The sequence below is a fragment of the Cucurbita moschata genome, unplaced genomic scaffold, assembly GCF_002738365.1.
Source record: "Cucurbita moschata cultivar Rifu unplaced genomic scaffold, Cmos_1.0 Cmo_Scf00009, whole genome shotgun sequence".
NCBI lineage: Eukaryota > Viridiplantae > Streptophyta > Magnoliopsida > Cucurbitales > Cucurbitaceae > Cucurbita > Cucurbita moschata.
The window spans coordinates 2,837,250-2,864,268 of record NW_019268525.1 but is presented as its reverse complement, the minus strand read 5'-3'; the positions used below and the strand labels follow the sequence as shown (position 1 = coordinate 2,864,268).

Below are 27,019 nucleotides of genomic sequence, written 5' to 3'. Positions count from 1 at the left end.
TTTTTTTTTTTTTTTTTTTTTTTTTTTTTTTTTTTTTTTTTTGTACGTGCTTTTTTTTCTTTCATATTTTTCAATGAATGTTTGGTTTCCTCCCATAGAACCCTGTTTGTGTCATTTTGTATGCCTCCTGGTTGGTTTTTTTATTTTTGTTAGAATTTATTTTTGATATTTTTTTGCTTGTGCAGTTTGGAGGTACAAAGTTCCGACAAATTGAGGAAATTTTTCACAAAATATCATCTTGGTCCAGTGGATTCTTTTGATGCCATGACTGTCCTTGCCAATTTGCGTCTTCTCACCTATTCAGAAGAGATTGTAGATGGACAGCCGATTTATGTTTCCTCAAATTGTCTTCCAATTAAGGCTTTTAAGTACGAACCTGCTGGCCATGCTTTCCATAATGCTGCCCTCAAACTCCTTGGTTGTGAAGATGAGGAAGTGAGTGATGACAATGAGCAGACGTCTGATGATGCAGAACAGAAATATGCTCCATCATTTGATTCATATAGTAGCAAAGGTAAAAAGAAATCTGGTGGATCCACCCAACAAGATCATTATGCATTGTTGGGTTTGAGCAATTTGAGATATCTAGCCACAGAGGAACAGATAAGAAAAAGTTATCGTGAAACTGCTTTGAAGTATCATCCTGACAAACAAGCTGCACTTCTTCTTGCCGAGGAAACTGAAGCTGCAAAACAAGCAAAAAAGGATGAAATAGAAACTCATTTTAAATTGATTCAAGAAGCTTATGAAGTGTTAATCGATCCTGTCAAAAGAAGAATTTATGACTCAACAGACGAGTTTGATGATGAAGTTCCAACTGATTGTGCTCCACAAGATTTCTTTAAGGTGTTTGGTCCAGCTTTTATGAGGAATGGGCGTTGGTCTGTAAACCAATCTATTCCATCATTGGGTGATGATAAAACACCATTGAAAGAAGTTGATGATTTCTATAACTTTTGGTATAGCTTTAAAAGTTGGAGGGAGTTCCCACACACTGATGAATTTGATCTTGAGCAAGCAGAGTCTCGGGACCACAAGAGGTGGATGGAGAGGCAGAATGCTAAACTTTCAGAAAAGGCTAGAAAGGAAGAATATGCTAGGATTCGTACTCTAGTAGATAATGCTTACAAAAGAGACCCTAGAATACAAAGAAGGAAGGAGGAAGAGAAAGCTCAAAAGCAGAGGAAGAAGGAAGCAAAATTTTTGGCAAAGAAGTTACAGGAAGAGGAAGCTATTAGGCTTGCTGAAGAGGAGAAACGAAGGAAGGAGGAGGAGGATAGACGAGCGGCAGAAGTGGCTCAACAACAGAAAAAGGTGAAAGAGAGAGAGAAGAAACTCCTGCGCAAAGAACGGACTCGTCTTAGAACGCTTTCTGGGCCTATTGTATCTCAGTCTTTGCTTGATCTTTCTGAGGAAGATGTAGAAAATCTCTGTTCATCTCTTAACATTGAGCAGCTGAGAAGTATTTGTGATAAAATGGAAGGAAAAACAGGAATGGAGCTTGCCAAAGTTCTTAAAGACGCACAGGAATGCAGTAATTCAGAGAGAGAGCAACCAGAAGGCAAGAAAACAGGACACCAGAATGGGTTTACATCTGCTAATGCTGGGACCCCATTAAGCAGCAGCCTTCCGAAGAAGGAGAGGCCTTGGAGTAAAGATGAAATCGAGCTCTTAAGGAAAGGTATGCAGAAATATCCTAAAGGAACTTCTCGTAGATGGGAGGTTATCTCAGAGTACATTGGTACAAAAAGATCTGTCGAAGAAATTTTGAAGGCAACCAAAACGATCCTCTTACAGAAGCCCGACTCTTCGAAAGCTTTTGACTCATTTCTTGAGAAAAGGAAACCAGCACAGTCCATTGCATCTCCACTTTCAACTAGAGAAGAATTAGTAGGTTCGACCTCTCAAAAACCCGAAGACAATTCAGCAACTAACGGTAATCTTGACATGTCTTCAAGCCAAAATGTAAACAACCAAACTCCTAACGATTCATCTGCAAATGGAGTATCCTCTAGTTCAGATCAAGATGATTGGTCAGCTGTACAAGAAAGAGCACTAGTCCAAGCTCTGAAAACATTCCCAAAGGAGACCAGCCAGCGATGGGAGCGGGTTGCAGCCGCCGTTCCTGGGAAGACAGTGAACCAATGCAAGAAAAAAATCACATCAATGAAGGAGAGCTTCAGAAACAAAAAGAATGCTGCTTAGTTACTGAGGTTTCTTTCTTATGGTGGGCAAAAGTGGTCTTTAAGGAGAAAATTGTTTCCAAATTTATTTATATCGAAAAGGGTTCATCTGGATATCCAACCGATTGATTCTTCACGAGGTCAGCTTATTATTTTAACTTTTACATAGGGGTTTCTATTTTTATGAAATTTTATCAATAGTCTACAGCCTTCTAGTTAGTAACTTGGAATTCCCTGAAGAGATAGAGTATCGCGTATGCGGAAGAGTTTTGTATTTCTTTTTCTTATGTTGTCTGAAACGATTCGTGTAGATCCATGTTTAAATTATTTATAGCATGTGGCTTTATTAGAATGATCCTGAGTGTGTTCAGTTTTGGATGGATTTTTTTGGGTCAAATTTAGTTAAACAAACATATTGTTGGAGATTTGATGAACATTGAGATGTTTTTGGTTATCTCAAATATGGTTAACATAATTTTTATGTTTAGAATGTTGATAAAGGAAAAATACGCACAAGAACATGCGCAATGAGTTGGAGCTAGCATGTTAGTATGGGAACAAACACTACATATCAGTCGTAATTGCAATTAGTTGTAACACTAATGGAGAGAGTCATTGTGAGCTAGCCATCTTGCTAGCATTTTTCATTGTCTTAGTTGGGTTACGCATAAAATTTCGAGGTTTATGGACTTTAACAATTACTAATGGAATACTCAACACATTGTTGTAAATGAATTTTAGATTTGAGTGATTTTGAAGCAATGAAAAATAAATCTAGTGATGAAAGTCGTAGGTAGCTAGCATGAATTTATTTTTCAGATTAGTTTATTTTTCATTTCTATAATCTGATGTAGCATCTCAGTAGTTGAATTTTAAACGAATTCAAATTATCGAAAAAAATTCATCAATTTTAAGTCTATCCCAAGAACAATTTAACCGTAGTTGAATTTTGAACGAATTCAAATTATCGAATTTCATCAATTTTAAATCTATCCCAATAACAATTCTATCCCAATAGTAATTTAACCATTTCAAGTTTTCAAAGATTATTTGGTCAAATAATATTGATCTAGGGAAGAAGAATGAACACTTTAAACTTAGTCAATTGGTAAATTCCCAAATATCGAACAAAGGACTCCAAAAGATGACTAAGACTCTAAAGGAGTCGATTAAGGAGAGGGGAGGCTAATTTTGTTCGAGGGGAGGTATTGAATGATGAAAGTCCCATATCGACTAATTTAGGGAATAAACATTGAGTTTATAAACAAAGAATACTCTCTCCATTGGTGTTCGAAACTAAATTTTAACATTTTCATCTTAAATTTAAATAGTTAGAGTATCGTAAAATGTTTTTTGAAAATCCTAAAACTTTTAAAAACTCGGAACGTATTACTGAAACGAAACTTCAACGTTTTACGTATTATTGAAACAATGCAAACTGTGGGTGCTCTATATCAAAAAGGTCAAAGAAAAGGATACAAAACTCCTTCCGATATCTCAGTTCAAAAATAGAATAAAGCTAAATTGGTGAAGTTCTCCAAGGAAGTGTCCCACGTACAGCGGTAGGTAAACGGTATCAGTTTTTCTTTAAGCAATAACCCCTTTGTTGAGACTGACCATGCGAGCTGAAGCACCCATCTGGGATCCTCGGACAGAACCAGACTGATAAGCACTCCTCCCCGATCTATATGCAGCGTCTTGATAACGGGTGCTTTGATATCCTCCTGCATTGCCTCCTCGTGACTGACCCGTCCGGTCTCTACCATATCCGCCACCCCCACCTTCGCCACGCCCTCCATTGCTATACCCTGCACGCGAACTACCGCCACCTTGCCTTCCTTGATTGTCTGGCCACCTGCTACCACCACCTACAGCTCCGGCAGCATACTCTTGGTTGTCTCTTCGCCTCATCGGTAAATCTACTCCTCCTATTCTTGCCTCCACTGCCCTCTCATTAGTTTCAGCAAGGATAGACAGCTTATCTGCCAACTGGAACGCCAAGCCCTGTAACCGGGTGAGCGCAACATCATTGAAGATGACACATCCACTTGGCTGATCCCAACTTGCATGGAGCTCCTCATTTATCATCATCTTGCTAACGATACTGTGTGTTTGACCCTCTGCGATGTCGAACATTCGAGTCAGCTGGTCCAAACTCAGAGAATCATAAGAGGAAGAGTACGTGAGAAGGTACGTCCTCAGAGCTTCCACCTTGATCTTTACTTTAACCATTTCCAGCACATCATCACGATTTCTAAGTAGCTTCCATACATCTAGAGATGCAATGACATCAAAAGCTTTTTGGAAATCGCCCTTGCGAAGGGCTCTGGTAGCAGCCATTACATGATCTCTGACATTCTCGGGAGGACCAGTGAACGTTTGTCTCTCACTCACCTCCAGTAACCTTCTAAAGTTCTTGCTAATAACCTTGCGCTTTGCATCATGAACACTGCCTGCCAGGTTGGGAACTTCCAGCAGCATAGCACATATCAAATGCACAGCCTCCAGGAGCTCAAGATTTATGTGCATGTGGTATGGCATCTGCCTCCTCCTTTCAAGCCTTTCCTGAAATTGATTAAGGAAAACAAACAAATAAACAATTTTGTAAAATACAAGTGCTGAAGTATAATATTAGTGGAGCCCATACTTTTAATTTCATTTAAAAATAGATCGATTGCTAATCTGGCTAGAACAATTCAATAAAAAATGGAAACAGGCATCAGCAGATCAATGCTTTAACTAAAAGCTCAATTGAAGTTTGTTGCCAAACAATTATTTTACATGAAAATACAAGAATTAAACTTGGAAACGAGCCAAATTTGTGAAGTTATTCTATAAAAGGAGGAACAAGATGAAATTAGAGGCTAAATCTTAAGATAAAAACACATCATGTTAGACACCTAACAGGGTATGACTAAAGCTCTTAGCTACTAGAATGCCCTACATCACTCTTTCTCCAAATTGGAGTCCATTATGCAAGAAAGAAAACGAATCACAAAGCCACTTATTTATGCAATGCACATACGCTCAGAATTTTTGGACAATGATTCTCAATATATTCGAATAGCATCTTACATTTCCTAGGGAGGTAAAGGAATTTTTGGATAGGGCCTTAACGTACCACCCTTTCAAGAATGCAAAAGTCCTATTATGGAAAAATCTCATCATGGCTTTCTTTTGGAATGTGGAAAGAACGAAATCAGAGAATATTTGTAGAAAAGACACAGACCTACACAAAACTTTTTGACAATGTTGTTTACCAAGCTATATCTTGGTGTAAACATTTTTACTTCCTATAGTTATACTTCCCTATTTGCAAATTGGGAAGGTCTTTTGTAAACATTATGATTATACATCTCCTTTGCAAATTTTAATCATCAATGGAATTGTCTCTTATAAAAAAAAAAGAAAAAAAAGAAGAAAAAAAAAACTAGGAACAAACGACGGTTAACCATTTGACCAAAGAAATGAGCCTGTAGATTATAAAACGTTGAACTCTCCATTCATTTTCATCACTAACAAGAACACATCTTATCCAGAAGGCATCTAGTCCAATACTAAAACTATGAAGTACCAAGTGAAGGAAAAATTATACTTTACCCAGCGGCAAATTATTGCACATTTAACCTAAAACAAATGTAGCAGAAAGGCCACAACTAATCCATAAGCCATTTTGTCAGATTTTTATCCCACAAAACAAATCAAAATGGTTGCGCAAATAAATGAGATCCATAAATCTCACGTTTGCAATGCAGGGTAAAAGAATTATAAAAGCACCTACCAAGTGGAATACATTAGTAGATACTATCTTTCTAATAAACTTATTTTCTTTTAAAGAAAACACACGTGCTACTTGAAGCACTGGCTACACATGCATCAATACATTAGTCTAAAAGATGGAATCAAGGAACAATACCTGCTCTGGAGTCTTTTCATAATATCGGCTTTGTGAGACACCTTGTGCAAGCAATTCCCTCACCCTCCCACCTGAATATAATTCTGAAAGGCAGCCATGTGCTTCACTAATCAGGCCAACCCGAAATCCACATAGACCAAGTTGAGCCATTGCCCTATTGAAAAGGATCTGTGTTGAAATGTCCAAGTGTTGAATACTATCCTGTAAGTGACTCATCAGTAACAAGTCACTAGAAATATAAAATTCATCAAAGAGCGCATGGTGGTAAATATCACAGAGCATAGCTCGTGCTTTAGTGCGCTCGTCTCCATATTGGTATATAAGGGTCACCAGAATGTCCATAAAAGCTCTACTACTCTCTGGAAAGGTGGGTACACGAGGTACAACCTCCGGCGTGACAATAAATGCAGCAGGGCCCCTAATCTCTTCTGCAACTTTAGCCTCCTCACTAGCATCTCCACTAGCTCCATCTTCGGACAGCTCTGCGAGCTTTCTCATGGCATCATAAACCTCTTGTGGTTTGTAATAGATCAGTTCGACACGTCTCAAGGCAACTTTTGAAGCTGCTTTGTAATCCCCAGTTCGTTCCAAATATTCTTGGACATTCTGAGCAAGAACCATAAACATTGGCTCATCTCTGAGTCTTTCAACATACTCACGTGTATGTGGATCAATACACTGCAAGCTCTTAAAAAACTCAGTGTCAATCCTCTCAACAAAAGCAACCAAGTTTCCCCAAACACGAATTGTGCCCTCATAGTCTGCTGGCTTCTGGCTCTCGTTCTCATCAGGTTCAACCATATCATCCACCACAATGTTAGAATTCTGCATAAGAATGTCAATAATAGAAAGCATATTTTGCACACACTTCTTCCACACACTGATAGGCATGTGCCCACTGAGACCTGGATTAACATCAAATTGAGCAGATATAACACTGAACAAAATCTCAAGCTTCTGTGCAGGGGTCTTAGCAACTCTTGTTAAGAACGTAAGCTGCTCAACCTGCTCAAATCTTCCAGTTCCCTTCCTACCCCGGGCAGCCACAACCTCCTTAAATTTCTTGTTAACAGTGTCCCATGTGATCTCTCTCGGATCCTTCATAAACTGCTTATCCATGAGCTTATCCCGTTTGCTCAACTGTTTCACCCAAGGGCCATCGGGCTCCTCTTGGTCTTCTTCGTCATCCTCTTCATCTTCTGATCCTGACAAAATTTTAGTAGGGTCCTCCTCAATTACAGAATCGTCGTCGTCATCATCATCATCCTCCGTTTCCATCTCATCATCCTTTTCTTCCTCAACCTCAGGATTCTCCCTACACTTTGTAATTAACTCTTCATATTGCCTATTGTTCTTCTTTAGCTTCTGTTTCATTGAATTCAAGGCCTTAGCATTGCTAGTGCTCATTTTCTTCTTAGCTTCCTTATTAGCCATGGCTTGATTTAGGAAGTCCTCCAACATCACAAGTGCTTTAATATAAAGAGTTGGCACCTTCTCAGACTCCATAACACGCATGACCTTCTCAAGCTGCTTATTTATTTTATCAAAACTCTCCTGCAAGCTTACCCAGTCATTGATCTTCATTGCATTTTTCATCTGATCCACAGAAGCAGACATCTCCTCAAAACGCTTATCTTTAGCCGACCTGACAGTACGTCTATCTTTATCAGAATCGTCACTGTCACTGGCATTCCCTTGCAGATATCTGCTTCTATTCGCTTGGGAGCTAGGATCAGCTTGTAGGTCGTCAATCTCTTCATCATAGTCACTCTTCTCCGCTTCAGAATCACTACCACTACCACCACCCTGTTTAAAAAAATCATAAACAAAGAAAAATAATGAATTACAAATCCACATTACGTCAGTGGACTTAGACGATAAAATGGCCTCACTTAATTCCACTAAAATCAGAACCCATATATTAATGACATGAAAGTTTAGACCGAACGCAATACCTGGGACCAGAAACGAGAAGCCATTCTCTCTCGCAAAGTCAATTACAGAGCACGAATCTTCAAAAACTGAATCGTAAAACAGAGAAAAAAAAAAAAAAAAAAAAACCAACAGAGTATAATCGTATGGATTGGAAAACTGCAGAAGAAACGAAGAAGAATCCCAGAAAAAAGACGAACATACCTCTGAAAATCCTTTGCGAATTTCGAATTAGAGAAGATAACCAGTGGCTGTAGAGACGAGCGCCGGCAAGAGATAGGAAATGTCAGGTGGGGATGGGTCCTGTAAACTCACAGAGGGCGAGAGTGGGAGAAACGCCAATTAGGGTTTCTTATTTTTATTTATTTATTTTTTTTTATCGTTATTTGAATTACAATTTTAATTAAATTATGGCGATTTGATATATTTTTTTTTCCTGGAAATTCTAGAATTATAGACTAAATTAAAAAATGTTAGTAAATATTAAACAATAATTACTATATTTTTATATAAAAATAATAATTATCAGTTTATTATCTAAACTTTAAAAAATTTGTAATAAATTCATAAATTTTTAATGACACGACCCCGTTTGAGCTCAAATTAATTCAAATCATGGGCCAACAATTCAATATGTCCCTCGTCCTCGTCCAAGACTGTTAGTCAAAGTGATCCAAACACTATCCGAGCATGTCTCAAGCATGCACATTGCTTAAGAAAACTTTATAAGCTTAGTTTCGGTGTCACCCAAGCTAAGCACAATGTCAAAGCCCATAATAATGGCTCGAGCCTAAGAAGCTAAGAGCGACAAATTAGAATATAAAAGTAATTGTTAAGACTTAAGGTTTTACTAAAATAATAATGTGTGGACGAGTCGAGGTGCATTGTTGCAGCTAGCGAAGGTTTCCCTCGAGTAGAATTCACTTGTACTGAATGAGTTTTTTTTTTTATAATTTATTTATCGATCAAATTGAAATAGTGGATTAATTTCAAAACAAAAAAAAATTAACGATTGAAGCTAAAATTTAGAACCCGACTTTGGATATGACAAATTACGTCGTGCATATGACACAAAGCTAAGCTACAAATCTCAGTTTGGGCGTATGAAATTACTATTATGACTAAATTTGTTTTTAGAAAATATTATTATTATATGCAACGATTACCCAATCAAAACATGTTTTTTTAATTAAAAAAATATAATAAAAAAATAGAAACGTGAAAAAGTGTATTTTAAGGTAGATTTTTAAAATATATTGAATATTTCTGGCCGCCCGATGGCATATTAATTAGACCATTTGAGATAAATGGGCGATTAATAATTAATTACAAATGGATTTGTTTTAATAATGTAAATTTCAAGCATTAAATTAGGGTCAACTCCGAAAAACTCGTTTATTAAAAATTAATTAATCAATTAAAATAATTCCTAAAAAACTTGTAATTTGATTAACACATATATAGATATAGGTCAACTTATTATTTATAAAAAAAAATTAAAATTTACTCTATAATTTTTAAAATTATAATTTAATAAAACTCTCGTAAATAAATTATTAATGAAAACTTAATTAAAAAACAAGTATTATTATATTTAATATTTTAAAATTCTCCATTAAGAAAATTATTTAAAGATTATTTCTTACGAAATAAGTTAAAACATAATTAAATAAAAATTAGGTGTCATTAAAATCTTAATAACATTAGACACAAGACGTTCGGAGTAATCCAAGAATATATTTTCTCGGATAAATATGTGTTTTTTAGTTATGTCACAAAATTTAAATTTCTTATATTTTAATATTTTAATTATACCAATATAAATTATATATATATATATATTATAACAAGTCTCTAATTTAACCTCTAGATTTTAAAGATTTTGGTAAAAAAACTAAAAAACTAAAAAAATTAATTAATTTCACCTAAAAAAAATTTCTAAAATTTTACGGTGTTACATATGTTATAAAAAACGTGAAGCGTAAAGGACTATCTTGAAACTTTTTAAACACTCGGGACTAAATTGATAAAAAAAAAAAGAAGAACACTAGCGAGCCCCAGCGGGAGGGCCACACGACGGGCTAACTATAACTTATACTAAAGTGTTATTTTACATGGGTTAGATTTTGATTGATCAATGAGTTGAATTTTGCTCGTAAGCGGTATTAAGAACGAACGAACGAACGAAGGCGTTTAGGGTTTAGTTTATATTTAAAATAGTCAAACACAATAAAGTATTAAAGTTGTAATGTGAAAGGAATTGTTAACTTCATCCTATGACTTTGGGTAGCTATTGGGTTAAGTCAAGATGAGAACGAGAAGGAGAGGGAATGGTAAGATGATATCAACGCGGAAACCAGGCTGCTAAGTTGATATCCACATGCCAATATTATTATTAAACTTGTGCATAATTCGATCAATTCAAACCTCAGTTCTTAAAAAACACCAAACTTCCCTAACGTGCACCTTCGTGCTTCTTGTTATTTCATGTGTTTTTTTATTTTTATTAGTGTTCTTCCGGGTTTGAACGATTCGTAAGAACAATTTAAAAGTAGAGATGTTCATTTAACTCGTTGAGACCCGCTTCAAACGGGTGAAGATGTGAGATCCCATGTTGGTTAGAGAGGATTCATTTAAGGGTGTGGAAACCTCTCCTTAGTTGATATCTGCTAGTGGTGGACTTGAGCTATTATAAATTTTATTAGAGTCAGTCATTGGGCAGTGTGCCAACGAGAACGTTGGGTCTCCAAGGGATGGATTGTGAGATCCCACATTGGTTAGAGAGAAAAACGAAACATTCCTTATAAGGGTATGAAAACCCCTCCTTAGCTGACGTATTGTAAACCCACGAGATTGACAACAATATGTAATAGATGGATAATATCTGTTCAGTGAACTTGAGCTATTATAAATTGTATTAGAGTTAGTCACTGGGCGATGTGCTAACGAAGACGTTGGGTCTCCAAGAGGGTGGATTGTGAGATCCCATATTGGTTGGAGACGAGAACGAAATATTCCTATAAAGGGTGTGCAAACTTCTCTACGTGTTTTTAAACTGCGAGGCTGACGTTGATATCTAACCAGCCAAAACGGACAATATCTATTAGCAGAGGGCTCAAGGTCAGAATTTGAACTTAGGTTGAATTGATAAGAGATTTCACTCCGTTGACTAAACGGGATCGAGCCCATATTCAACTCCGACTCCCACAAACTTATCCCTATAAATTCTTCATAGAAATTCTGTTCCGATTCCCAAAAAAATAAACGAAAATGTTCGAAAGGATTAAAACCGGAGCGGGCGACCCGGAGTCAAGCTGCCAATTGATTTGTTTAATCATCAAGATTAAATCATTTTAATAACAAACAAAGACTTTTAGAACATGATTCCCAGGATGTTCAATGGCTAAGCATACGACTTTTTCTCGTATAAAAAGCCCATAATTCCTCTTCATGTTCTTGAACAACAAGCATCATGTCTTCCTCTCTCATCTTCAAGCTGGTTATCTTCATCAGCTTCTCGGGTAGCCTGCTCGCTTCTGGCCTCGATTCTTCCGACAACGATGGCCGAAAGGTATAAACGACCGACCTCCGTTTCCCGATCAATCGGGTTCAATCGTTCGAGATTTTAAAGCGTTTTTTTCTCTCTAATTTGTAGGTTTATATTGTGTACTTGGGGAACAAGCCTGAGGATTCAGCTTCCACTCCTTCACATCATATGAGAATGTTGGAGGAAGTGGTTGGCAGGTTCATAATCTTTCACTCATTTTTATCACAATTTCTATGAAAATATGCACTCATTTTTGTAAATTTGTTTGTTCTTAGCACATTCGCTCCCGACGCGCTGCTCCATAGCTACAAGAGAAGTTTCAATGGATTCGTCGTGAAGCTCACTGAAGAAGAAGCTCAAAAGATTTCGGGTACATATGATTATTCAAACCCAGTTGAATTTGTAGCTTAGGAGTGTTCGTCGATTGAATTGAGATATTTTTAAACTCAATCCAATCGTTCAAGTCGTAAATTTTTTCAATCTAAATAACTCGAGTTAAATGATGAACCCAACTGTAAAATTTTTAGATTTTGTTGGTTCCGGTTATTTAATAGTTCGTAAAACATCCATTTATTTTTAAATATTTAATTAAGATTGGTCGTTAATATCAATATATATTTTTTAAAAAATAACCTTCTAAATAATTAAAAATTATTTTTGAGAGTTGTCCGTAAATAATTAGATAAATAAATAAATCTATAATTAATTAATTGTATGGTAAGAAAAATGTATTTTTTAAATTAATAATAAAATTCTCGGCAGTTCAATCTAATCTAGTTTCAGTATAATTTAAATAAAATGGTACATTTTAAGTTAAGTTGATCAATTTTTTTCGAGTAATTACAGTTTAGCTCATCTGCTTAGCATTTTAAGGTTATGTTCCAAACTGAGTGCATAATTTGGAATGTTTCAGCAAAGGAGGGTGTTGTCTCGGTGTTTCCAAATGGAAAGAAACATCTTCACACGACAAGATCATGGGATTTCATGGGTTTTACTAAAAACGTTCGTCGCGTAAAACAAGTCGAAAGCAACATAGTCGTCGGAGTTTTGGACAGTGGAATTTGGCCAGAGTCTCCTAGCTTTAGCGACGTTGGTTATGGCCCTCCACCAGCCAAATGGAAGGGCGCTTGCCAAACATCGGCCAACTTTCGCTGCAACAGGTAACAATAAAAATAAGTTCTTATCGTTAATATATGAATGAAAACTGTCTATTTCTGTAAAGTAATAACGGTCAAATGGTTTGAACTAATTATCAGAAAAATCATTGGAGCTCGAGCATACCGTAGCGACAACTCGTTTCCTCCAGAAGACATCAAAAGTCCACGAGATTCAGATGGTCATGGGACACACACTGCATCGACCGTGGCCGGTGGTCTCGTGAACCAAGCAAGTTTATATGGTCTTGCGCTTGGCACAGCTAGAGGAGGGGTCCCGTCTGCGCGCATTGCTGTGTATAAGATATGTTGGTCCGATGGGTGCTACGATGCCGATATTCTTGCAGCGTTTGACGACGCAATTGCAGACGGTGTCGATATCATATCGCTATCGGTTGGGGGGAACAAGCCCAAGTATTACTTCAATGATTCAATTGCCATTGGAGCTTTCCACTCCATGAAGCATGGGATATTGACATCCAACTCCGCCGGGAACGACGGTCCTGACTACTTCACCATCAGGAATTTCTCTCCATGGTCTCTTTCTGTGGCTGCAAGCTCCATTGATAGAAAGTTGGTATCAAAAGTGCAGCTTGGCAACAAAAATGTCTATCAGGTTGATACCTTTTTTTCGTCGTACGAGTATCGATCTTTCGAACGTTAATTTGAAATGATATCTCATGAACATACTCGAATTTTGGACGCAGGGATATACAATTAACACGTTTGATCTTAAAGGAAAACAATATCCGCTAATTTATGCTGGAAATGCACCCAATGTTTCTGGTGGCTTCACTGGCTCGAGCTCCAGGTGATTAACCATACGGGACCAAAGATGTCCATGGGCTGGAGCGGGGATAGGATCCCTGTCCCTGCCTCCTGTTTCAATCATTGTTCATGTGAATTTTTTTAATTTATTTTTGTGGGGTTCTGATTTCCTATATAGTCTTGTCCTCGACCCCATTTAGCTGAATAAACGTCTCTAATTTTATTATCGAGTATAATCATCCAATGAATTTTAGGGTTCTTTTTACTAACAAATTTTAGGGTTTCTTTGACTTTGACTAACATTTTTCTGACATTACTCCAAACAGATTTTGTTCGAGAAACTCGGTGGATCGCAACTTGGTGAGGGGGAAAATCCTTCTTTGTGATTCCATATTGTCTCCTTCAACATTTGCTTCCTTCAATGGCGCGGTCGGCGTCGTTATGAATGATGCTGGCGTGAAAGACAATGCAAGATCCTATCCCTTACCTTCTTCCTACCTCGGCCCTGTGGCCGGTAACAACATCAAAACCTACATGGGTTCAAGCAAGTACGTTTCAACATGTTCATAAATTTAAGATCTCTATACCCTTTGTTCGAATATTAACTCCGCTTGATTTGTGAATCGATAGATTTCCAACAGCAACCATTTTCAAGAGTAACGCAGTGAACGATACATCTGCTCCTCTAATAGTTTCCTTTTCCTCTCGAGGACCCAATCCCGAAACCTACGACATTCTCAAGGTTAAATCTTTTTAGTGTCGTTCGAGATTTGAATATATATATCGTTTAGTTAAAATGCTTAGTTTTAGTGAATTTGCATGCATGCAGCCGGATTTGACTGCCCCAGGAGTCGAAATTCTCGCAGCGTGGTCACCCATTGCGTCGGTCTCTAGCGGAGTTAGCGATTCGAGGACGACGCTCTACAATATAATTTCAGGGACGTCGATGTCTTGCCCACATGCTACTGCAGCTGCTGTGTATGTCAAAACCTTCCACCCTTCATGGTCTCCGGCTGCCATCAAATCAGCTCTCATGACAACAGGTAAGACGACAAAATCATATGTTTTTTTCGGGTTCGTATTAATAAAAATATATTTAAAATTACATTAATACCCTTCACTTTTATTAAAAAAATAAAAATAAAAAATAAAAGTTATTACCATTACACTCTCTCTTCGATTTTCAAGATAAACCGTAAAAAAATTAATATTATTTTGAAAGTTCATAAAATTAACGATAATTGTATTTTTTAATTTTTTTAAAAAAATTTAGATGTTTTTTAAGTTTTAAAAAATATTGAAGGGTATTAATGAAATTAACCGCCGGTCTAAGGGTATTTTCTAAAATACTCTTAAAAATTCAAATAAAATTTTGATTTTTTTTTTTAAAATATGAATTAAAAGTATTATTGAAGATTAAAAAATTAAAGGATATTTTTAAAACGAAAATTTAAAGATATTTTTAATTTTAATTTTTTTTAACTCGGGTCGGTTCACTTTTTACAGCTATTCCGTTGAACCCGAAGCTGAACCCACAAGCCGAGTTCGCGTACGGCGCAGGCCACATCAACCCAGTGAAAGCAGTAAACCCAGGGTTGGTGTACGACGCACAGGAAAGCGACTACGTTAGGTTCTTGTGTGGTCAAGGCTACACCACCGCCATGGTCCGCCGTCTCTCCGGCGACCACAGCGTCTGCACTCACGCCAACTCCGGCCGAGTTTGGGACCTCAACTACCCTTCCTTCGCACTTTCTTCCACCCCATCAGAATCCATCAACCAATTCTTCAGAAGAACCGTCACAAACGTTGGCTCAAAGGTAGCCACATACCGAGCCAAGGTCCTTGGCGTCCCACGTGGCCTGACCATCTCAGTCAACCCTCCGGTTCTTTCCTTCAACGCCATTGGCCAGAAGAAGTCCTTCACCGTGACGGTTCGTGGCGGCGTCAACCAACCCATTGTCTCTGCTGCTCTGTTGTGGACCGATGGGCATCACCATGTGAGAAGCCCCATCACCGTATATGTTGTGGATAAAGCTTAAATTATTATAATTATATTGTTTTTATGTGTTTGTTATGTTATTTATTTATAATCAGTTTAAAAAAAAAAATTACTTCGTGTTCTTTCAAAGATTGTAATATTATTGTGTTGAACATAATTCTGTTCTTTTAAAAGTTGTAATATTACTGTGTTCAACTCAACTCTTTGTGGGATTTTGTTATTTTCAATAATACGACTCGGTAACGGATCGCTTCTTCCAAACCACGCTCTGATCATTCTGCTCTCCGTTTCAACAAACAATTCGAAATGTCTCGACTTTTATAGAACAGGTCCGAGTCAAATAGTAATGATTCGATGCACCTCTCAAAAGGTAACAGAGACGTGCAAAGGTTTCCTCACTCTTTATTAAGATTCGTCGATAAAAAATTAAAATACACTCTATAGAAACTATTGCTACTATTGCTGTATTCGGGATGAGAACGTAGATAGGGTGGAAGATATTTATAGTAGATACTGGACGATTTATTTCTAAAATATCTAAATCATTTTTGTAAAATATATATCTTTATTATTAAAATATTATTATGAATTTATTAGGCTCCTACAATTATTGGGTTTGACCTTATTTTTAACAAACGGTTCATCTTTCGTAAGTGGTTCAAAACTACCTTTATAATACAAAAGCCGTTAGCATGGCTCCAAAAAACGAGACTGGGAATGAGGACGAACTATGTTGAAATGATTCGTGTTGGTTTGTGGGAATAGTCTTGAGACGTAAGTAACCCGACCATGTCGGGACCATCAAGTGACGAATACAGTAGAGTTAACGTGACCATGTCGCAAAGGATATAAGAAAACACGTCCGGAGAAAGAAGCAAAGCACCTAACAATTAATAATGCAGAGACGGGAGGACGAGGAGGATCTCCCAGAAAGCAGGAGGTTCATAAAGGATATACACTTAGTTGTGGGTTCACCATCGGACATCTCACCATCGCCTATAGGCTGGCCATGCATGCAGTACCAACAGTAGCCACCCACAGTTTGGCGCATGAGGTGCTGGCATGGGGCGGACCCAGATACTAATGTTTAGGGCCCAAGTTGGGTACTCAACTTCTAAGTTTGTGTCGGTTAGATTTTTAAATTTGAGAAAATATCTCATCTTTTTAGCTTTTAACCGTACCTAATAAAATTTTAAACTTTAATCATTAATTTAATAGACAAATAATAATAATAATAATAATAAGATCTTATTAGACATACGATTTAATAAATATAAAAATTAAATGTTTGAAGATATATTAGACATTTAAAAAAAAAAAAAAAAAAAATTTATTATTTAAATATGGAATAGAACAATTTAAATATGGTTCATAATCCAATTGAGTGGGTTAGGTTGGTCAGTTGTTTTTTTTTTTTATTATTATTTAAAAAATATATATATTAATTAACATAAGTTACAAACATTAAATATTATTAATTTTTATAATAATTAAAAAAAATAAGGTAGAATAAAAGTATCAGCCCACAAATCGATCCCGATTTTTAATATTTAAAAAATTAAATTCAATAAAAAGAAAATTAATCTAATATGATTTAGGTTTGGTAAACTAAGTTAGTCGGATTCTCGAGTCATTTTAACACCCCTAAATTTATTTATGAAATTTAGAGTTTTAAGCGATAAAATTAGTAATTTTGAGTATTAAGTAATACAATTTTGATGTATAAATTGATGTTATCCTAAAATTTAATTAAAAAAAAATATTACATATAAAATTAAAATTTGGAGTCAACTTAAGCATGGTTTAGTTATAAAACGGATGAGATGGTCTCAAAATTATTAAAAATTTTAAAAAACTGAAAGAAAATCCAAACGACTTTATTTTTATATACTTTATACATATATTTTAATTTTATAATTATGAAGTAAATAATTAATAATTTTTAATTGAATTATCTTTCATTAATATTGATTAAAATAAATATTTAAACTGGTAGCAGCACGTGAAAGTCACGTAAATTCCCACTACATTTTTCTTTACTAAAAAAAAAAATCAAAATTGTAAGAATTATTCACACAAAATTGGACTCGAGTTCTTCCACGTCCATTGTTCAGCCATGTGAGCGCCATCGAGCTCTGTGGCTGGATCGAATCAAAAATGGCGGCAATGTCGATGCAGAGCTACACGCAGCCACAGGTAAATTCATTATTTACGAATTTACGAGCTGCAAGCGCAGATCGGAATCAGAGAAACGAAGGAAGGAAGGAAGGAAGAAAGACAATCTATAATATTATAGTATTGAATAGTAGTTCATGGCACATGTTGAAGAAGCAAACAACATGGAAGATCCTGGGATATTTCCATTAAAGATGCTCTCCTCTCTCTACTTCTCTCCCACCGCCAACTTTCCTGGATCTTTCGTCTTCACTGGCTCTTCATTCTCTCGAGATTTTTTTATTTCTATTTTTATTTTGTATCGCTAGCAAGGTATTTGGTTTTGGTTTACTTTTTGCGAAGCTTTCTTCCAGGTGAGTGATAATGGAGTTCCAAGAAGGAAGGTCGCTGGCCGAGACGCCGACCTACTCGGTTGCTTCTGTGGTTACTGTCATGGTCTTTGTCTGCTTTGTGGTGGAGCGGGCAATCTATAGATTTGGAAAGGTATGGTGAAAGTGATGCTCTGTTTAGTTTGGTTGCTTTTCTTTTTTTTAATTTGCGTAAGGAACACTAGTTGACTGATTTTTCGTTTCTTGCAAATGTGGGAAGGGATGGTATAATGAAAGCATTGTGCTGGCCTTTTGTTTGGTGGCTGAGGGACTAGCAAGGATTTAACCATTGACCTTCTCAAATTTTGAAAATGTTCTACCAAGTATCAATCAAATGAGTATTTTGAAAGAAAAAAAAAAGTATGAAAATCAGGAAATCCATGACAAGTATTTGAATGAATAAACAGGCATTTTTACAATCAATTCAAGTTCTTTCTAGTGATATTTCGTTGACATTTTTGTATATTGTCTCTATTTTTGCAATACAATGGAAATATTAATTATCCCGAATGCTTACGAAAAAAATATAACACATGGGATAAGATGAAAAGGTTTTCTCAGATGAGGAAGAAGTGTATGTATGTATATGTGTGTATCTAGTTGACATGATTTATGGAGAATTAAGGTTGGCATACTACTACACTAAGCTCATGTGAGTGAGAATTTGGGGAAAGACAAAAATGAAATCTTTTATTCTTTTTTACAAGTGTATGAAATTATAGAAAATGACTCAGTGACAAGAAGAAAGATGACTAAATTGTCTTGATGGAGGCATTTTCTGTGCAGTGGTTGAAGAAGACAAAGAGAAAGGCTCTGTTTGCTTCTCTGGAGAAGATCAAGGAAGGTAGCTGAAAATACATTGCTGCCTTTGCTAGTGATTATGTAACAAAAGCACCATGAAGTTTGTTAAATGTGCTTTTAACAGACTAAAAGAATTTTTATCTATTCCAAAAATCATGAGAGCACACCCTAAGCATCTCTCATTATAGATTCGAATGCCACCGAGTTTATAGTTTTGCATCTTTCCATTTTGAATTTTGTTTCCCATCTTGGTAGAGCTGATGCTGCTTGGACTAATATCTTTGATGCTGGCACAATGTGCAAGGTGGATCTCCGAAATTTGTGTGAACTCATCCCTTTTCACCAGTAGATTCTACATTTGTTCGGAAGAAGATTATGCCACCAATGAACACGTTATGGTTGAAAGTTCTCTTTTATCTTCTAATGAAATTGGCATTCGGCGTAGAGGATTAAGTTCTCTCCCTCATCAATGTGGCGAGGTAAATGAGCATCTAGTTCCATCTTTTGCTTTCATGCTTGGAAAAAATAGAGAAAAAAGGCTAAAGAAATTCTAGCTGTTGATTTCAGGGTCGCGAGCCTTTTGTTTCATATGAGGGACTCGAACAACTCCATCGCTTCTTATTTGTTCTTGGGATCACTCATGTTCTTTATAGTTGTCTGGCTGTTGGTCTGGCAATGAGTAAGGTACAAACTTTATTCTAAATTTACGTTCTGATTTACAAGAATACTAGAGATTTAAAACGTAGAACAAAAATAAGGAGAGAGTCTAATCTTGCATTTTCACAGCAAGGATGTACAATCATATGATTTTAAAATAACAGCAGATGGAGATCCTTTCTCAATGTGACCTTACCTTTCAAAATGTATTAAATCACCGCTAAGTTAAAAACATAAAGTTAATATATAAGAGTATATTTATTCCTGTACATATTCTTATTCTTAACATTTCTTTCTCACTTGTGAGTTCAAAAACTAACACAGAGCTCAGTAGGTGTTTTTAGCATCAATTTAGTGATCAAATCATATTACAGGGTCATGAACACATGATTTTTCCTATGATATCATATTACAGGGTCATGAACACATGATTTTTCCTATGATATCATATTACAGGGTCATGAACACATGTTAGGATATATTTACTCTTTTATGTATGCCCTGAACAAAATGATGTCATTTGGATGCATTGATGCAGATCTTCTTTGTGACTATTCCCTCAAAGTCAATTGCTAGCTTTACTAAATTTCTATGCTCCTCTTTGTTGTAGATTTACAGTTGGAAGAAATGGGAAAATCAAATTAGATTATCTGCTGAAGAAAATTGGCCAGGTATACCAATCTAGGACCAAAGGAGAAATACGTTCCTCTGGGTATTGAATCATACTTGAGTGTTCTGTTATGTTTTCAATCAGTCCAATCGTCTAGTTCAGACCCATTCTTTAATATTTTTTTTCCTACCTCAGAACCTTTTTATTTCTCACCTATTGTCGCATTCCTTTGGTTCTAGCTAAAAAATATAAGGTGATGAGGCGGCAAACGACATTTGTATTCCATCACACATCTCATCCATGGAGCAGGAATCCTATTCTCATATGGATGGTATTTTCCTATTTCTTTTAAATAATGCTTACTTTCTGCATGTTTCTGCTCGGATGCTGTCCCCTAGATAGGATAGTTTCGTGCTAGTAGGATTCTGACTGTAACTCAAACGTTATACGTGAACGATGGGTTGGCTTTTCACTGGATCTTAGAAGAAAGCAAAAACTATATATGCGCTTTTTAGTTCTAAATATTGAAGGATTAATTAGCATTCTAATCTTATGCTTGTGAACTGAGAGAAGTCGTCAAATTTTTGGTAACTAAGGAAAAAAAAATTTACGTTTTTTTTTAAAGAAAACACACTTTTTGAATAATATCAAGATAATCAAAACTTCAGAAGATGAAATGAACTGATGATACAGTAAGAGTTCCCCAATTTCAATCCAGGTCAATTAATGAATTCAGCAACTTGCAGTTTTGAATTTCTTAACTCATTGGATGACTTTCTTATTCTATGCTAGCAATGAATCAACTAAGGATGGTTTTCAATGCAGCTTTGTTTTCTACGTCAGTTCAAGAGTTCGATAAGGAAATCAGACTACTTGGCCCTCCGCTTGGGATTCATTACAGTGAGTATTCGGGATTCATTCCTTCTTCCATCAGCTAGTAGGAATGCCTATAATAGCCCCTATATATATTGGGAAAAAAAAAAAAAAAAAAACTTATGTAGAAACTGCAGCTTTTTTGTTCATGCAATGCGAAACCAAAAGCATATGGTATCGAGTTTTTGTGAAGTGAAAAGAAAGAATTGCTCCTTTTCAGATAAGGATCTAGATGTCTTACGGTACCATAGTCGATCCAGTCCAACTTTATTTAGATGATCAAATAAGAAATTATATAACAGGTAGACATAGAAGTTTCAAACTTTATTTTGAGCCACCTGATATGTGGGACTAGGCGATTTAAGGACAACACAATTTATAAAATTAAGTTATCTGCTTCAATACGTGTCATTTTTACATCCTGCTCCGATAACACCCAGAAGCACAAACTACCAATTTCTTATGACTTCCACAAGTACATGGTTCGGAGCATGGAAGACGAGTTCCATGGAATCCTTGGAATTAGGTATGCAGTTTTTTATGAAATAAATCAGTTTCATTGGTAGGAAATAAGATGGCTGAATTTAGTTATGTATCATGCAGCTACCCACTATGGGGCTACGCCATTCTTTGCATCTTTGTTAACATTCACGGTAACTTTTCATTCCAGAATGATATTATAAAGACACCGTAATGTCTTATTTCTTCCTTTATTTTCTGGTTGCTTAAACTTGTCTCTATACAACAGGTTTAAATATCTACTTTTGGCTTTCTTTCATTCCGGCTGCTGTAAGTATACACGTTATAATTTTTTAACCAATAATATAAATTGTTCTCGAACTGATAATTGCCCTTGATTGTTTTGGCACAAAGCTTGTTATGCTGGTTGGGACAAAACTTCAACATGTAGTCTCCTCTTTGGCACTTGAAATTCTGGCACAAACGGGTCCAGCAGCAATTGGGACCCAAATAAAGCCAAGAGATGATCTCTTTTGGTTTGGAAAGCCTGAGATATTATTACGGTTAATACAGTTCATCATTTTTCAGGTCCAGCACACGTCATATTTTCATATAATTAGATCATCACTCTTTCTTGATAAATTATTGATGCTGTTTCTTTGTTTATGACTCGTACTCTCAGAACGCATTTGAGATGGCGACATTTATCTGGTCCTTGGTAAGAAAATGTCCAAACACAACCACTTAAATGTTTCTTTGCTCACATTTGCCACAAAAAAAGTGTTTTGATTATTTCCTTTCCAATAATGGGTAATTAATTAGAGTTGGACATTTGTTAACTTCAGTGGGGATTTAAGGAGAGATCTTGCTTCATGAAGAACGACTTTATGATAATCACGCGGTTGACTTCTGGGTAAAATTTCCCTCCAATTATACTAAGAAATTAAAAATTGTATGTTGTTTACACTTCTACTGTTTCCTGTGTCATTTAGATATGATATTGGGATGTTAGGTAATTTGTTCTGTCGAACTGTTTTTTACAGTTGTGATTATTGATACTATTAGGTAACTGAAATTGATTTTCCAAACATTTATTCACTAATTTTTTTTCCTAATAAAATAAAAAAACAGGACTAAATTCCCAAACATCCCTATTAAATACCATAAAACCCAAAAAAGTTGATAAATTAGGGTATATTTGCTTTTCAGCAGTGCTCTTAGCTTCCAATTTGATTATCTATCTAGTCTTGCAATCTTTATGTTTATCAATTTATTAGATTCCTTCTCTATGCAGTGTTCTTGTTCAGTTTTGGTGCAGCTACAGCACAGTGCCACTTAATGTAATTGTTACACAGGTTTGTCCAACTCTTTCTACAATAAAATAGTGTATATTAATTCAAATGGATTTTGTGGATTTAAAAGGTTGATTTTTCTAGATTTTGCAATAATTTTCTGAAAATCTTCAGATGGGATCCAAGTGTAAGAAAGCATTGGTGGCTGAGAGTGTGAGAGAGTCACTGCATAGTTGGTGCAAGAGAGTAAAGGAGAGGTCCAAACGTGACTCTGTACACTCTGTCACTACAAGATCAATATGTTCACTTGAATCATTGGTTGATGAGCGAGATGAAATAACCGTTGCGTCGGGTACATTGTCAAGAAGCACATCTTTCGACACGTTGAATCAGGTGACGATACAATCTTCTACACAACTGGAGGCCATTATTGAGTCTTCAAGCTTACGGATGCATGAACTTCCCCCCAATATGGCGGATTATCTATCACAATCTGCAAGTGTTTCTCATGCTCCTGCGAATGGCCATGAAAATAATGCAGAAGGTGGAGAAGATAGCAAGGTTGACTCACTTTTCGACTTGTTCCAAAGGACATGAACACATTTGACTCGAATGATTCGGTAATCGATCTCAACCAATCTTTTATACCTCATGAAAAAAAAAGGTACTTCAGTTTCATTTGTACATCAAGATAGGAAGAAATCACTAGTGACATGATGGTGACCATCAAGCTTAACCATTAGAAAAAAAAAAAAGAATCAGTAATTATTGATGCCCTGATGTTCTCGTATGGTTTTTCATTTCTTTTTCTTCCCCCAAATGCTGTGATGTGTTCTGAATATTACTGCCAGGAAACCCAACATACAAAACACAGAATTATTAGTTTACTTTCACTTCTTAGATGCTAGGAGGGTCCCAAATGATTGATGAACGAGCACAAATAAGTTATAATCCAACATACAACACCTAGCTTTAATGATACACTTGAATCATTAAGCTAAAAACACCATCATTTGCTGCCCTTCTGCAGCCTGAACAGGTGCACGCCCACGTTCGACGCCGTCCTCAGTGATCGCCTGAGGAAGGAAGTGTCGTTGATGGGGCTGAAAACTACAATGGTGGTGCTGGCCATTTTGCTACTTGGAATGGACTGAGGGTATGGTGAAAGTGAGATAATGGCTGTGTGGCTTTAATTTGGAGAGTGAAATCAGAGCATGTGGCTTTGGCTATGGCTAACCTTATCTTTCAATGACCAATGATAGCTATGGTTTTGAAAAGGGTGAATTGATTGGCTAAGTATGACAAATAGTTGGTGATTACACTTGTCTACATATGAAACAAGAAATCCACCACCACGATATTCTATGTAAAGTAAGTTTATGACGTTAAATTTAATAAATAAATGAATTCCACAAATACTTATTACTCGATAAAAGTACTCTCGAAATTTTTTGTTCCACTAATAGAAAAAACGTTTGATGATAGGCATAATTTCATGAGATTCATCTCTTATTGATAACTCCCTACTCATCATTAGCATATACACGTAATTTTGACGTTTTTATGATCTAAAACATCATATCAAACTTATATTAAACATGTTAAGTTTTAAAGATAACACATCAATCTACTCACCAAGATTTACACGATAGAATGGTATTATCGAGCAAAGTTTTAGTACATTTCAATTCTCCCGCTTTACTCGTTTTTACAAGTCAGAGTCTTCATATATTGAATTTTGGAAAAACGTTGCGATTAACTTACCAAAAATCCATAGCCAGGAGGAGTACTAACACATAACCAAGAAACCCAACATTCAACCACTTCATTAAGCTAAAAGTAACGAAAATGAACCTACATGAACTGATGAACAAGAACAATATTTTGAGTATATTAAGGTAAGAGATTGTATCACCAAAAACTTTGCTTCAACAACATCTTAGATGCCAAAAAGAAACGAAGATGAAGAGCTCAAACAACAGATGAACAGAACCCAAGTCAACAAAATCAGATTAAACCATTGATAAACAAAGACATACAAACATTAAACAGAGAGATAATATGAAATCAAGTTCAAAGGTAAAAACAGTATCCATTTTGCTTACTCTCGTCACACCTTAAATGACTGATGAACAACAAGATGAAAACAAAAAAATTAGGCAGAATCAGCAAAGACCTCCTCCTTGTGGGTCTCAATTACAATATCAGATTCAGGCCTTGCAACACAAGTCAGAACCCACCCATCTTCCATTTGTTGATCATCAAGAAAGCTGTTATCAGATTGATCCACTTTCCCTGATTTCAGCTTCCCAATGCACGAAGAACACGCCCCTGCTCTGCAAGAGTACGGCAGATCAACGCCGCTTTCCTCCGCCGCATCAAGAATGTAATCATCGCCGCTGCATTCAATCTCTTTCTCTCCCTCTGGTGTAATCAGCTTCACCTTGTATGCCATCACTGTCATGCTTCCACCGCGGCTGCTGCCGAGTTTCAGCCCAAACAGAGACTGACCCACGTTGGGAAATGGCCTCAGGCTTACCCCGGTCACCGGCTGCTGCCGCCGGAGGAAGGAGGTGACCGGAATTGGGGCGGTGAGTGCGGTGGTGCTGCCCATGATTTGTATGTTGTGGAGATGAAATGGGATTGAGAGGTTGTGGGGGGGTTTTTTTAAAGAGGATGATGTTGGGCGTGTGGCCTCAATGTGGAGACTGAAATTTGAGGATGTGGCTATGGCTCAACGTCTTATCTTTTGCCAATGAATGGTAAGGGTTTGGATTCTTATCCGGATTTCTTGAACAAATAATATAATTTAAATAAATAAAAATAAATATTGAATACTTCGAAGAAAGTACGGTAAAAAAAAATAAGTCGTATACATGAACCACGGTTAAGCTAATCTTGTCCCGTGCATATGAGTAATTAAGTGAATTACATTCCATTGCTGCGATTTAAGATAAATTATGTATCATTCACACAACTTTTATGAAATGGCACATCACGTAGCATAATCTCTCAAGTGGTGCCACAAAACTCGTGTACAATGTATACAAGTTCTATGTGCGACTCGTATATAAGATGGTCTTTAATAAAACTCTACGAGTTTCTCTTTTTTCCATGCTGGTAGTATCTCACGTCCTATTGGGAATTTCGTTTTTAAAATGTTTGAAAGAAAAGCTATTGGTATTGGTGAAAAGAACGAGATTAAATCGGTCTCACTCTCGTCTATATGGTCATTGATCTTTAAAATATTTAATAATTTCTTACCTTTTTGGTTTTAAACTTTAAAAAGTGTTTAAACTTTCCATGTCATGTCCAATAAATCTTTAAATTTTTAATTTTATGTTTAGTATTTAAATTATTTAATACTCTTTATTATTTATGTATCGGTTAAGATTGAGAATGATAAATATGAGGAGAATTTGTTAAAAATTCATAGGTCTATTAGACATTTCAAAGAAAATTAGATAAAAAGTTTAAATTAATTCGATTAAGGAAGCTCAAGATTAAAAAGGGAAATAAATATTAATGAATGCGACAAAATTTTATTAAACCTGATCTAGAAAAAATGTATGAAAAGTTTCAACTCGTTAACATATATTAACGATGCACGCGCTTTGGTGATCGACATTATGCAGCCTGTTCGTCTCTTCAAGGTAGCTGCCATCTGACTGATCCATCTGGTGTGATCAGTTTCACATTGTACTCTGCCATGGCTATCACTCACCCACCACAGCTACCAACCATCAGCCCGAACAGACCATGGCCGAAGTTTGATACTAACCGTAGGCTGCTGCAGCCAGAATAAGCAGGTGTTAATCATGGTGGGTGCTGGAAATTGCTGTGGTGCTAGCCATTCTGCTACTCTACCATTGCCACAAAGCTCCAAGTAGAAAGGAGGTGGAAGAGATGGAATGGATACAGCAGGCTAAACAATGGATCATGAAATGAGAGGCTATAGCCATAGCCAATGGAAATGACATTGTGTGGCTTAAAAATGGGTCCTGAAATGAGAGGCCACAGCTAATGTTATCTCTACGGGATCATGGTACGAGAGGTCATGGCAGCCACACGACCCACACGACCTTCTTTCATTGAATTTTCTTCGTTCCAACAAAATATGACTTTTATGTAATGCAACGGCCTAAATCCACTGCTAGCCGATATTGTCATCTTTGGGCTTCCCCTTAAGGCTTTACTAGGGGAAGATTTTCACACCCTTGTAAATGGTGTTTTGTTCTCCTTCTCAACCAATGTGGGACATCACCATCCACCCCCCCCCCCCCCC

The 27,019-nt window shown here is 36.4% G+C and overlaps 5 protein-coding genes across 13 annotated transcripts in view; 3 read left to right on the top strand and 2 right to left on the bottom strand.

Moving 5' to 3' along the window:
- LOC111447643 (dnaJ homolog subfamily C member 2-like) overlaps positions 1-2,538 on the top strand; it is a 4,385-nt gene extending 1,847 nt beyond the window's left edge. For 3 of the 6 annotated variants that reach the window (XM_023086914.1, XM_023086913.1, XM_023086915.1), the window contains exon 2: positions 201-2,538. In XM_023086914.1, the coding sequence (XP_022942682.1) occupies positions 265-2,205 (1,941 nt within the window). In that variant the 5' untranslated portion in view covers positions 201-264 and the 3' untranslated portion in view covers positions 2,206-2,538. Of the gene's footprint in view, positions 1-185 lie in introns of all 6 variants that reach the window. The other 3 variants (XM_023086911.1, XM_023086909.1, XM_023086910.1) reach the window with 1 other exon arrangement.
- Positions 2,539-3,572: 1,034 nt separating this feature from the next.
- Positions 3,573-8,384, bottom strand: LOC111447168 (eukaryotic translation initiation factor 3 subunit C-like). 2 transcript variants are annotated; one of them, XM_023086190.1, is made up of 4 exons: positions 8,236-8,384; positions 8,055-8,120; positions 6,100-7,905; positions 3,573-4,748 (listed from the first exon to the last, which is right to left on the bottom strand). In XM_023086190.1, the coding sequence occupies exons 2-4, from the start codon at positions 8,076-8,078 to the stop codon at positions 3,771-3,773; spliced, it is 2,808 nt and encodes a 935-aa protein (XP_022941958.1). In that variant the 5' UTR covers positions 8,079-8,120; positions 8,236-8,384; the 3' UTR covers positions 3,573-3,770. The 2 variants fall into 2 exon arrangements, with proteins under 2 accessions (XP_022941958.1, XP_022941959.1); XM_023086191.1 differs by having other exon boundaries at positions 8,055-8,111; positions 8,236-8,380.
- Positions 8,385-11,500: 3,116 nt separating this feature from the next.
- LOC111447169 (cucumisin-like) lies at positions 11,501-15,695 on the top strand. Its single transcript, XM_023086192.1, has 10 exons — positions 11,501-11,602; positions 11,687-11,775; positions 11,854-11,948; positions 12,492-12,738; positions 12,835-13,348; positions 13,440-13,543; positions 13,827-14,048; positions 14,131-14,242; positions 14,330-14,543; positions 15,007-15,695. Exons 1-10 carry the CDS (start codon positions 11,504-11,506, stop codon positions 15,537-15,539), a joined length of 2,229 nt encoding a protein of 742 aa, XP_022941960.1. The 5' UTR covers positions 11,501-11,503; the 3' UTR covers positions 15,540-15,695.
- Positions 15,696-17,581: 1,886 nt separating this feature from the next.
- LOC111447170 (MLO-like protein 4) lies at positions 17,582-24,166 on the top strand. Of its 3 annotated transcripts, XM_023086194.1 has the most exons (16): positions 17,582-18,157; positions 18,829-18,886; positions 19,099-19,322; positions 19,411-19,527; positions 20,111-20,171; positions 20,350-20,441; positions 20,936-21,010; positions 21,424-21,509; positions 21,587-21,636; positions 21,732-21,772; positions 21,857-22,030; positions 22,125-22,160; positions 22,288-22,355; positions 22,737-22,797; positions 22,909-23,354; positions 23,765-24,166. In XM_023086194.1, the coding sequence occupies exons 1-15, from the start codon at positions 18,038-18,040 to the stop codon at positions 23,329-23,331; spliced, it is 1,686 nt and encodes a 561-aa protein (XP_022941962.1). In that variant the 5' UTR covers positions 17,582-18,037; the 3' UTR covers positions 23,332-23,354; positions 23,765-24,166. The 3 variants fall into 3 exon arrangements, with proteins under 3 accessions (XP_022941962.1, XP_022941961.1, XP_022941963.1); XM_023086193.1 differs by lacking the exon at positions 23,765-24,166 and having other exon boundaries at positions 22,909-23,524; XM_023086195.1 differs by lacking the exon at positions 23,765-24,166 and having other exon boundaries at positions 18,127-18,157; positions 19,148-19,322; positions 22,909-23,524.
- Positions 24,167-24,717: 551 nt separating this feature from the next.
- On the bottom strand, positions 24,718-25,394 carry LOC111447172 (ferredoxin-like). The gene has a single exon (XM_023086196.1). It carries the CDS (start codon positions 25,346-25,348, stop codon positions 24,890-24,892), a length of 459 nt encoding a protein of 152 aa, XP_022941964.1. The 5' UTR covers positions 25,349-25,394; the 3' UTR covers positions 24,718-24,889.
- Positions 25,395-27,019: the final 1,625 nt, after the last annotated feature.

Coding starts and splice junctions, on each gene's coding strand:
- LOC111447168 (XM_023086190.1), bottom strand. CDS start 8,078: ATGGCTTCTCGTTTCTGGTCCCAG. Junction 7,906..8,054: donor CTTCTCGTTTCTGGTCCCAG/GTATTGCGTTCG, acceptor TTTTTTAAACAG/GGTGGTGGTAGTGGTAGTGA. Junction 4,749..6,099: donor ATGAAAAGACTCCAGAGCAG/GTATTGTTCCTT, acceptor AATCAATTTCAG/GAAAGGCTTGAAAGGAGGAG.
- LOC111447169 (XM_023086192.1), top strand. CDS start 11,504: ATGTCTTCCTCTCTCATCTTCAAGCTGGTTATCTTCATCAGCTTCTCG. Junction 13,349..13,439: donor GCAACAAAAATGTCTATCAG/GTTGATACCTTT, acceptor TTTTGGACGCAG/GGATATACAATTAACACGTT. Junction 13,544..13,826: donor TTCACTGGCTCGAGCTCCAG/GTGATTAACCAT, acceptor TACTCCAAACAG/ATTTTGTTCGAGAAACTCGG.
- LOC111447170 (XM_023086194.1), top strand. CDS start 18,038: ATGGAGTTCCAAGAAGGAAGGTCGCTGGCCGAGACGCCGACCTACTCG. Junction 21,510..21,586: donor CATGGAATCCTTGGAATTAG/GTATGCAGTTTT, acceptor TGTATCATGCAG/CTACCCACTATGGGGCTACG. Junction 21,637..21,731: donor CATCTTTGTTAACATTCACG/GTAACTTTTCAT, acceptor TCTATACAACAG/GTTTAAATATCTACTTTTGG.
- LOC111447172 (XM_023086196.1), bottom strand. CDS start 25,348: ATGGGCAGCACCACCGCACTCACCGCCCCAATTCCGGTCACCTCCTTC.